This window comes from Fusarium tjaetaba (genome assembly GCF_013396195.1).
Source record: "Fusarium tjaetaba strain NRRL 66243 chromosome Unknown NRRL66243_c0000014, whole genome shotgun sequence".
Taxonomy (NCBI): domain Eukaryota; kingdom Fungi; phylum Ascomycota; class Sordariomycetes; order Hypocreales; family Nectriaceae; genus Fusarium; species Fusarium tjaetaba.
In genome coordinates, this window is record NW_023501210.1 from 59,069 (window position 1) to 70,523 (window position 11,455).

At 48.7% G+C, this 11,455-nt stretch overlaps 3 protein-coding genes across 3 annotated transcripts; 2 read left to right on the forward strand and 1 right to left on the reverse strand.

The window, feature by feature from the left end:
- Nucleotides 1-696: 696 nt before the first annotated feature.
- Nucleotides 697-1,956, forward strand: FTJAE_532 (alpha-methylacyl racemase; the record flags this gene model as incomplete). The annotated part of the gene is made up of 2 exons (XM_037351814.1): nucleotides 697-757; nucleotides 815-1,956. The coding sequence occupies 2 exons, from the start codon at nucleotides 697-699 to the stop codon at nucleotides 1,954-1,956; spliced, it is 1,203 nt and encodes a 400-aa protein (XP_037212326.1).
- Nucleotides 1,957-2,520: 564 nt separating this feature from the next.
- FTJAE_533 (vacuolar sorting 1) lies at nucleotides 2,521-4,883 on the reverse strand (the record flags this gene model as incomplete). Its single annotated transcript, XM_037351825.1, has 6 exons — nucleotides 2,521-2,689; nucleotides 2,742-2,826; nucleotides 2,881-3,142; nucleotides 3,196-4,582; nucleotides 4,641-4,775; nucleotides 4,831-4,883. 6 exons carry the CDS (start codon nucleotides 4,881-4,883, stop codon nucleotides 2,521-2,523), a joined length of 2,091 nt encoding a protein of 696 aa, XP_037212327.1.
- Nucleotides 4,884-7,482: 2,599 nt separating this feature from the next.
- Nucleotides 7,483-9,423, forward strand: FTJAE_534 (WD40 repeat-containing protein; the record flags this gene model as incomplete). The annotated part of the gene is made up of 4 exons (XM_037351836.1): nucleotides 7,483-8,140; nucleotides 8,186-8,589; nucleotides 8,649-9,274; nucleotides 9,342-9,423. The coding sequence occupies 4 exons, from the start codon at nucleotides 7,483-7,485 to the stop codon at nucleotides 9,421-9,423; spliced, it is 1,770 nt and encodes a 589-aa protein (XP_037212328.1).
- Nucleotides 9,424-11,455: the final 2,032 nt, after the last annotated feature.

Genomic DNA, 11,455 nt, shown 5'->3' on the forward strand with positions numbered 1-11,455 from the left:
CTTCACGATAGACGTGGGCCTGGATCTTATATAGCTTTTTTCACCTGTTTCCTTTTACTTTTTCTCCTTTCCAGCCCGATAGAACGAGGAATGAAACAAAATACTTTTGATTCAAAGTTAATGAGAGCGCTGTGATATATGTTTGGTTAACTTGTTTGCATCTACCTTAGAAGAGAATAAGCTTGATCCTTTCAAAAACGTTTAAATCTTAATCGTTGTCATTGGACAATGATTCTATTTCACTGAATGATAGTTTGAGGGGCATTATGTAGTTTAGTAAAGAGACCCTGTTTCTTTCAATGTGGTGTAAATTTCTTTGGTATCGTGTGCTGCGCTTCAATGCGATCCAAGATCTCACGTATTTCCAGTGAAGTTCATTCATAGCCGTCCCCACTTCGGCATGTAACATTAAGTAGCCAAGGATCTGGGACAGAATGGCTTCGGCGTTTCCCAGGTAGTCTAGTCTGGGTAAATTTATGGTTCCTGATTGTTCACTTGTGGAACCTCGGTTGATGGTGTTACCGCGGGGAAGTGTTACCTCCGTAAAAGCTCCTGAGGCATCGGATCTTATATATCCCCTTCGTTCTAGTTGTAAGTCAGATATGATTCCTTCAGCCTTACTTGATGTAATTGAAGGCCTTGGTTTGACCCTATTGCTGCATACTTAATCTCATCTTACCTTCAATATCGCCTACCATGGTGCAGCATCCTCCTTTGACTGGCATCAAGGTGCTAGAATTCGCTGGTCTTGCTCCTGGTGAGTACACCAAAGACAAATGAAAGAGCAAAGTTGATGAACCGATTCTCTTTGAAGGACCTTATGCTGGCATGTTGCTCGCTGACGCAGGTGCCTCGGTTCTCCGCATAGACCGTGCTCGACCCGACGCATCTGCTCCTACAGAAGACATGCTAGCCCGGCATAAATCCTCCATATCCGTGGATCTCAAATCAGAGCAGGGTGTTGCGCTTATAAGGCGCCTCGTTGCCGAGGCCGATGTCCTCATTGACCCTTTTCGTCCAGGCGTACTCGAGAAACTGTCTCTGGGTCCGGATGAGCTGTGCCGTATTAACCCAAGTCTTATATATGGCCGCATGACTGGCTTCCGTCGTGATGGAAAATATGCACTAATGGCAGGCCACGATATTAACTATCTTGCCGTTTCAGGTACACTGGGAATGCTGGGCAGAGATGGCGAGAAGCCACATCCGCCATGGAACATTCTGGCCGACTTTGCGGGTGGAGGAGCAATGCTATTCGAAGGTATCTTGATGGCTATCATCTCAAGACAATCTTCTGGCCGCGGACAAGTTGTCGAGGCAAACATGGTAGATGGAAGCTCATATCTGACCACTTTTCCTCGAATGGCGCTCAAGACGATAGTGGGCAACAGTGGCCGAGGAAACAATTTGCTCGATGGAGGTGCTCCCTTTTACGACACTTACGAGACATCGGATGGCAAATATGTCGCCGTCGGAGCTCTTGAACCGCAGTTCTTTGCCGTTCTTCTTCGCGGGCTCGAGATTGCTGGTCAAGGGTGGGAGGAAGATCAGCACAACAGAGATCGCTGGCCCGAGCTTCGGCATTTATTGGCAGATAAGTTTCGAAGTAAGACTCGTGCCCAGTGGGAACTAGTCTTCGATGGCACAGATGCGTGTTGCACCCCAGTGCTGGAGTATAGCGAACTAGAGGACGACCCCAAGCGGGAAGGTGACCAGAGACCGGCGGTGACCTTGCGGGAGACGCCGTGTCTTGCTGTGAAAGAGGGTGTAGGGCGTACAGACCCATCTCGGTTTGGACAAGGCCCAGGTGTGCCCGGAGACGGCTATAGAGCGAAGCTGCTGAAGCCTGGAGCAGGGGGGGAAGAAGTCTTGAGGAACTGGTTGGGATGGGAGAACGGAACCGAGTATGTACTGGAGCGGGGAGGATTCGTGCTCAAGGAGCTTTCCAAGCTGTGACATGTACTATGTATGAGCGCCGTATCTTATACAAGGCACCATTGGCTTGCGCCAATCACAGAAAGACCAGATAACTTGTGTATTAGGGCAGAGGCACCAAAGAGAGAGAGTTGCGTTGGATGCACACTCAGAAGGGCAATGATTATATATTCTACCTACAACAGGACCTCTCTACACAATTTACCGAGAACTAACAAGTAAGCTTGGTAGGAAGCACAAGCCAGTAGCTGTCCAGCCAACACAGTACCACCATTTGCTCCCGCTTCCTCGACAGCGCCCCAGGACGATTCCACGCCTGCAAACCCTGTCGCACGCAAGGGTCAAGCCATGCATCCCAAATAAGTCATTAAGCAGTCTACTCTAGGCCTCCCCCTGAAAAATGTGGTATCGAAAAATATAAATAAACTGATGCTCAGGACGTCATGAGAAGAGGTCGGGAGACGACTGCTGGGTAGTTATCCCCCTGGGGCGTTTGATTCGTAGGTGGAGAAGCTGCAAAAGGGCTCAGTCTGACCCCGATGCTGAGCAGTGAAGTCATGATAAGAGTCTTTGTCCATCGCCACATCACTGCACTTGACTGACGATCTCACTAGCCTTCGAGAGAGACTCAACCATCTGCTGGCACTCTTTTCTCCGTCGGATTGTGAAGTCACTCTCTTTCAGAAGGTCATCCAATGTGTCGGTTCGGTACATGTTCTCCAAGAGCTCTCGTTGCATTTCGTCCTTGGTAAACCTATAGCTGATATTAGACAACTTGAGGGAATCTCTGGCCGCGGAACACTTACTGCACAAGATTCAGCATGACAGCCTTGGGGACCATGTCAATCATGGTTCGCTTGACAATATTATAGTAAGAGGAGATGAGAAGCTCTGTACAATCATTAGTATTATATCATAGAAGCCAAACGATTCATCTAAACGCACTGATAACCTCAACCTCGATGTTCTCGCGTTCTGACAGGGTACCAGAAGCCTTGAGAGTGGGTGGAGGAGCTTCCATAGCGGCGGCCTTTTTCTTGTTCTTGGCCGCGAAGAAGCTACCAAAAAAGCCCGAGTTACCGGCGCTATCGGCATCGGGGACTGTTGGGCTGGCAGCCCGGGGGGTTGATGCAAGTGGCTTGCCAGTCTTGGGGTCAACCTGAACAGGCTTGCTGGGGTTGTATCGCTCATTCACCATTGCCATTGCCTGATATATCAGTTTAGAGCCATTTCAAGTAAGCTCAAGATCGAATAACTTACTCGGTGACCGTTCAAAAAGTCGGGGTGGCCTGTGTTGACATAGCATGACTCCATAGCAACCAAATCTCTGACAAGCTTGTTGGTAGGTTCCATAGCCTTCTTGAAAAAAGCAATTACTACGCCATGCATCTTTTCCTTCAGTTGAGGGTATCGGCGGTAAAGCTGCTTGGCAAGAAGCTGTGACAAAATTCGAACAAGTTCATCGTATACTAGAGAAACACACTTCAAGCTGGGATCTTCCAGTCGCTTGATCTGCTGTTTCACAATCAATTCGAAGGCGGTAGTACCAACAAAGAGCGCTGGAGAAGATCCAGAAGAGTTATAGAGGATGGTACGGATGTCGACATCCTTGACAACATCAAATGGGTCAATGGCCTTGACACCATTCGAGTAAAGCTCGTGGAAGACAAAGCTGATACGAGCACCTCCCGAAAGCTCAGTGCTGGACAGCTCAGTGTTGTTACCATCCAGAACTGTGCGCCACTCATTGGTGAACTCGGTGATAATATTCAGAACGATGTTGGCGCTATTGCCGAGCATAGAAGGGCCGAGGCTTTCCAGCTCAGCCGAGTACTTTTGAAGCGAACTGCTGATGCGGGCCTTGATGTCAGGCAGGGTCTGTTTGATGTGCATCATGAGAATGAGATTAAGTTTGCGCGCGAGATAAGGAGTTCCACAGTATGAGCTCTTGTTTCGGTAAGCCTTATGGTTTTCGAAAAAGTTCTTCTCAGCCTCGAGCGCCTGGTTGATGGCCTTTCGGTTATCAATATCTCGTTGGCCTCGATTCACAACGGGGACGTAGCCCAGCCGAAGAGGAATGACACGGTTCGACAGAATATCGATGACATCGGTTCCCTCATCCATCAGATCAACCTTGGTCAAGACTCCGATCGTCCTCTGACCTTCAGGGTCAACCTCTCGTGCCAGCTTGAGACCGTCCGAGTTGGCCAAATCCTGGTTGGCGGCAGTGACTGCAAGTATGATGGCGTTGGACTTGCCAATATGTTTAAGAACCATCTCCCTGATCTGTCGTTCGATATCGCGGGGCTGGTCTCCGACTGGGACCTTGGTAAGGCCGGGCAAATCGACCAGGGTCAGAGTGAGGACGTTGGGCGAGTAGATACGAAGGTTGATGGGAGCGGGGGAGATGCCGGCATTTCGTCCAACCTTGGCTTCTGTCTCTCTCTCGATCTCGTCTCGAATCTTGGAGAAGTCGTAGAACTTCTGTCCAGGGGCATGAAGGAACTCTCCCCACTCATCGGCATTGGCCTGCTTATCGTTGGTGGTATCAACCTCCTCGGCCTTGACTCCATTGCTCTGGGGCGCGCGGTTGATGAGTTGAAGAACGAGGGGACGTCGGGTTACAATACCAGAGCCTCGGGGCAGGCTAAGAGGGGCGGTCAGTCTGATGGCGACCTAACATAGGCGGTATGCAGCAAACTCACAAGTCTCGACCGACAATATTCTCCAAAACTGAACTCTTTCCACTTGACTGACTTCCCACCACGGCGATCTGAGGCAAGTCGATAGGGTTGTTGACACCGACAGTCGCGAAAACATCCTGAAGCTTATTGACAAGTCTATCAATGGAAGTTAGAGGTAGGGTAGATTTGGAGGGTTGGCATCGTGACTAACTGGATCAGGGCGGGATCCGAAATGCCGCCCTGCGAAGCAAGGGTGCCGCTCATGTTCGTTGATTCTTCCAGCTTGAAACTGTGTACGCTTGAACGATGCGTAAAATCGAGCGAGTTGAAAACGATGGGTGGGGGAGGAGGGTTACTGGTTTATTTAACCTACGGAAAGCGGTCGAGGCAAAAGATAGCAGGAAACGTTGCGCAAGCTTGGAAAAGGGCACCACAGCAGCCCTGGTTGATCTGTAAGCTTTTCAAGCGTACAAGTCGTGAGAATGAACAGCGTTCGGGGTCTGAAGGTCGTTGTATATAAGTGATGGGTGGTGTTGCTAGAATAAAGGAGGGAACTCGCAGGACGACAGCGAGTTCACGAGCCTAACGGCACTAAGAATTGCGCGCCGCATTACGTCCTTACATTGTGCCACAACAGTGTGGCGCAGGAATTCCCAATCTCAGCTTTTATTGCCTTACATAACTGGTCCAAAAGCTTAGCGTTCCATCAATCATACTGCACGTGACGGCCCTGGATATCATTCTGGCCAACATGGAAGCTCAGAACTCTGTAGCCTGATGAACACGTCAGCCTGTGATGGCCCAAAAGATAAAAATGGTTGCCTTCCTTTAGGCGGCATACCTAAGAGACGCCATGACGATACTGTCATAACATGGTTTCAATGGTAGGTAGGTACTAAGCTTCTCCTGTTTATAGGCCCTCAGTATAGATGTTCAAATTCAAGGTACCTATTCATCTCACTTATCAAAGTTCCATCAAAAAGCGAAACAAAATGGACTTTGGGTTTAACATGTGTCTGATTCTATTCAGTCAAACCCAGGAGCGGTTCATTTGTTTTGTCAATCCTATTTTGTCGGTGCTTTACAGGTGTCTAAGGTACTTCAAGGACACTTGTACTATTAAACCCCTGTTCATACAATCAGTTTCTGTCTTTTGATGTCAATCTTCAGGCGGCGATAAAAACCCAATCAGCCATGCCTCAATTCTAATTTGTTATTTTGAAAAGAAAAAGGAGTTATCTCGAGGCCCTAACAGGGTATAGAGGAGGGATCATGTGCATGAAATACAGAAGTAGTGGAAGAGCTACAACTACAAGATGTCCGTCTTGTGCACGAGATCCATTGTAAGCTGGTACATAGATAGGTAGTTAGTGATGCAGTAGCTTGCTCGGGGACTGTCAGCATGGTGGTAGACTTTGTATTAGAGAATGCAGCAGAGGAGCAGTCAGAACATAAAAGTTTCTGGTCATCCACCCCCTTGAAGAAAGCACACTGTAAGACATCCCCGGGATTTCACATAGCCAGGCGCAGTCCAGGACTCGGGAGTATCTCTCATTTGCGGTGACGATACGATTTGAACGTCATCAGCTAAGGCTGCAGTGGTGTGGGGGTGACACTGCGTCTTAAGCCGAGACGCTAACTGACGGATGGGTGAGAAGTTCCATGAGGTCTTTGAGTTGGCTGTCAATAAGAGAATGCGTGCCTATATAATTAATTCTTTGGGGTACAAGAAAGAAAATTACTATCAAAAGTGATGGGATATTAAAATAGGTAGGAAACAGAGGCAATGCTGAATAGGCTATCTCGTCTCGCAAACCTCCACTCATTCCGCCCTCTGATCCATAATTCCCAATGTTTATGCCACTCAATGTCAGCCACAGTGACCGATTGTTCCAGGGGTAGACCCGGGGAGGTGTGCTGTACACCTCTGCTTGCTGGCTGTAGGAGAAGCATTCAAGGGTGTTCACGGCTCCTAATTAGTTAGCACCGGCGACAACAGGAGAGCTCTGCCATACCTCAACACATAGCACCATAACTGTGGACGTAGTCACCAAGACCACCATAATGATAGCTCTGATGATCTCGTTGATACTCATAAATATTGACATGAGTCGTATCTGGCTTACTCAAGCGACTCATTTATAAGAGACCAAGACGGCGGTTTCCTCCAGCATCCTCACCTCGTCACATGCACACCTACCTAGGTACCTTGCTAACTGACCACAGCTGCTAACCTGACCTACCTTACCTATCAAGCGCCACCACCTCCACCTCCCGCTTCCAACCACCATCCATTACATACACTACTAACCTTACATCACAATACCACGACTCTTCACATTCATCCTGCCTTTTGTCATCGTGCTCGCCTTCTCGTTGTTTCGTTATCTTGCCTGAGCACTGCCTTTTCTGGTCGGAGGCCAGTTTTCTACTAATCAAGCTACCCCCAGATTCCACCGCGGCAGGAAACCGCGGAGAGGCCGTCCTGGACTCCTCCGGCGAGCCATCGCACCCAAATCTACACGACACCACTCCCAGTGATCCAGACACGCCACATCTTCTCTCGAACTCTTCTAACACTACTGCTTCCGCCCATTCCTCCGCCGTCTCCCCGGCTAACGCAACCGCACCCCAACCCCATCGACAAAACCGGAATCAGACACAGACTGGCATCGCGAATATAGATTCTTCGGCTGCCAGATTTGAAGGACTTCCGGGTCAAGTACCGGCTCGGATACTCGGACGACGTCAACGCTCCCCGGCTCCTGACCGCCGTTTCGAACCGTCGACCGGCCAATCTTACACGCCAGACGGAAATCTTATCGCTGAGCCTAGAGCAAAGCGACGAAGAGGGAACGTCACCATGGGTGGCAGTGACATTCTTGATCCCCATAATGGTGCTCCTTTGGGAATATCTAATGGATCAAATGATGTGTTTTCAGGGGTGACAAACGGTAACAAGACTGCCATGAACGGGTCTTCAGCTCGAGATAAGAACACTTCGGTCATTAGAGGCAACGAACAATCCTCAAAGTACTTTGGCCATGATCGCGAGGAGGTAACCCGACTATTGATACAAGCGTTGTCAGACATGGGATATCGGACTGCCGCAGATAATGTGAGCCAAGAGAGTGGGTATGAATTGGAAAGTCCAACTGTAGCCGGCTTCAGATCCGCTGTTCTGACCGGGTCATGGCCCGTGGCAGAAGAGTTGCTTGCTGACGCTTCGTTGGAGACTGAAGGCCCAGGTAACGGCCTTGTATTGGCACCTGGCGCTGACCCCAACGCCATGAGGTTTTGGTTACGACAGCAGAAGTTTCTGGAGCTTCTGGAGCGGAAGGATACAAGTAAGGCCCTGATAGTACTTCGAAGCGAGTTGACACCGTTATCCCATGACACTGGTAAACTGCATTTCCTATCAGGTCTACTCATGTGTCGTTCGGTCGAGGATCTTATGGCAAAGGCTGAATGGGATGGTGCGAATGGCGAATCTCGAAAGCTGTTGCTCTCGGAGTTATCAAGTACGTATCCCGTCGAATTGTTTGGTTCCGTGCTGACATGAGAAGAATGCATATCACCGTCGGTCATGCTCCCTGAAAACCGCCTGGCAGTCCTTCTTGAGCAGGTTAAGCAGAGTCAGATCGACACCTGTCTATACCATACTGAAGCGTTATCGCCTTCGCTCTACTCAGACCACTTTTGTGACAGACGCAACTTCCCAACGGAGGTCGCATTGGAGCTTTCGAGTATGGGCGATGAGATTTGGCAAGTACAATTCTCCCATGACGGAACCAAGATAGCGGCGTGCGGCAGTAGTCCAGAAGTTATGATATGGGATACACGCACCTTCAAAGTTTTAGAGTCTCTCGACGGCCATGATGGCGGTGTCGGCAACATCGTTTTTAGCCCTGACGATTCCCTGATTCTCTGCTGCTCGAGAGACGGGCACGCAAGATTGTGGACTACGAGTGTGAGCTATCACCAAATCCTTGTTCTCATCCCCGAATGCAGCACTAACAGCGAGCTTAGGACGGGACTTTGATCAGGAAATTTCCCAAATTCGAGGAGCCTGTGAGCGGCTGCGTCTGGGCTCAGGACAGTCGGTCACTAGTTGTTGGAACGCTAGATCCTAATTACAGCCTTCGAACTCTGAACCTGGATACGAGTGAGCAGTACGAGTGGGGGGTAAAGCATAGAGTCCAGGACCTATGTGGATCGCCAGACGGTCGCTGGCTCGTGGCCGTGGACAATCAGCAGACAATACACGTCTATAACGCTGTTACACGAGAATTGGAGTTTGATATGGAACTTAAAGCCCGACCGACATCAGTCAACATCAGCCAAGACTCGCGTCATCTTCTTGTCAATAAGTGCGACGGTGAAGCTCAGCTCATTGACCTCTTGACGCGGAACTCGGTCCAGAAGTTTTTCGGTCACACAGGCGGTGACTATCTAATTCGATGTTCGTTTGGTGGAGCCAACGAGAGTTTTGTTCTAAGTGGTAGTGAAGATGGCAACATCGTTATATGGCATAAAAACACGGGTGCGGCAGTCGAACGCCTACATGGTCATCATCCCCGCTGCAATGCTGTTGCGTGGAATCCTACCGACTCGTATATGCTCGCATCAGCGGGAGATGATGGCCGAATAAAGATGTGAGTGTCCTTCAGAGTGTTATCTTGGAGACCCAACGAGTAAGTCAACAGCTAACACGAATCCCAGCTGGTCCAACAAAACGGTCAGCGGTGAATTAAGGGCTCGCCATAGTCAAGCAGGCAACGGCTGGACAGCAGAGGAACGATGAATACGGCATCGCCAAAGACTCCTGACGCATTCTAGTGACTTTTTTTTATGGCAGGAAGAACATGGTGGGCGTGCTTTGTGTTTGGCTTATAGAGTAGATGGAAGCGAATGTACGGAAGTATAACACCAAGATTATTTAGGCCGGCACAGCCATAATTATGATGGGCTGAGAAGAATAGGGGAGATAACCATGGATGCTCGGCGTTAGGTCTAGGTGGTGGCTGATGTGTAAAACGAGATGTCTGAATAATCTGTCAAGTGCCTCACCCTCCTGTATTCATGTAGGCAGACGCATGAATATGAAATCCCATCTTCACAATCCGTCTCCTTGCCGTTTCGACCTTGGTAGACTGGAGCGAGTGCCCTTTGTGTGCCGAAAACTTAACTTCTTGCGCTTGACCGGATAGATTGCGAAATCGTTCCTCACAACATATACTCAGCCAAACTAGCAGAAGAGAGTTGTGAGCCGCCGATTGCAAAGCGCGAGACAACTATACACACAGGACAGGCGGTGGTATCGGTACAACTGTTTGGAGTCATGAAGTTTATAGCATCCTGTAACTTGTGCTCAACCCCGACGTCGCTTGACCCCCAGCAAACTTGACGATTTGGAACAGCCATTGGCAGAGAATCAAAGTGTCAGCAACATGTGTAGCTCAAAGTGGAGCACAGTTTATGTCTTGTAATTTTGAGACCGCTGAAGAAGACAATTCCAACAAAGTGGTTACCTAAGTTGGTAGTCAAGGCGCGGTACATCGACTGCTATCAATGATGTGATCCGAACGAATTCTTACATTCACAACCAGCCAATAACATAGAACAAAGATATTAGGCAGATTGATTGGCCTCGTTATTTGCTACCTGCAGTTCCATAGATTCCTCTGGTATTCTAGCTTGCCTATAAAAGGCCCGGCTTCTTATTTGGATTCAGATAAATCAACTTGCATCTTATATCTCTTCAAAAGTCAGGATTTGGATTGGCCAGCTAAGCAAGAGGATGACAGACAAGAGACCCGTTCCTGTGATGACAGAGTGAAAGTAGCCGGATTAAAGCACGAATTGGCCAAGGTCTCATTCAGCCGATAGCTGATAGACAACGCCCAAGAGAAGCAAGAAACTCGGGGGCCTTTATCATGAACGACAAAAATGTTTGGCCATCTTTCTTACTCCCCAGGGGACGTCTCGTAAGACGTATGCGTAAATTGAAGAATCCTAAGCTCAAACATGAGAATTGAGTTCACTATCAACAGTGCCTGCATGAACTGACCTTGCGGTACTGGGACCAGGGCAGATAGATGATTGGGCTAGTGACCAGGTCAAGCACGGGACGACGGCACGCCATTAGTGCATTTGCAAAATCGATCTTGAATAGAAGCTGTGAGAATCGTAGTTCAGTAAATGACAGACCGGAAATACTCAGGGACTCGACACGGCACTGAACCATAGCTGGCACTTAATAGCCTGTCGACGCGCAACAGCATCTGAGATACTGGGCTACACGTGCAGAAGTTTATGGATCTATCTGCATGTAGCTTGGGGTACTTAGATCAATGTATAATATCACACAGCACTTATCCGACTTCACACAAGGTCTCTGCAGCTATGGATAATATACGACGACTTCAGCTATAGGTTTGTCAAAGTGCTCGGCCAAGTACGATGCTATAGGCCTCACTGGTGGACTTTGAAGGGCGTATTGATTGGATATATGTTACCCAAGCACTCATCCCATCTACGTCAAGGGACTGACCAAAGAGGCGGCATCTAAAGTGAGAAGCAAATCAGAATAATTTGGATCTCCTATGGAATACATTTCTTGACCTCCAAACTGACAGATGAAAGAGCCTCTTGCAGACTTGGGAAAGATCAACTTACCCGAAGTTCTTCTCCGGAATTCATCTCAGAAGATAAGCTAATTATGCCTTAGTTACGAATCCAAATGAATCTCGCAGAGCTGCCGCCATCGATACATTTTAGACAGTAAAGCAAATCAACAACACTTCGCTTGATTCTACAAAGAATAACATTAATAA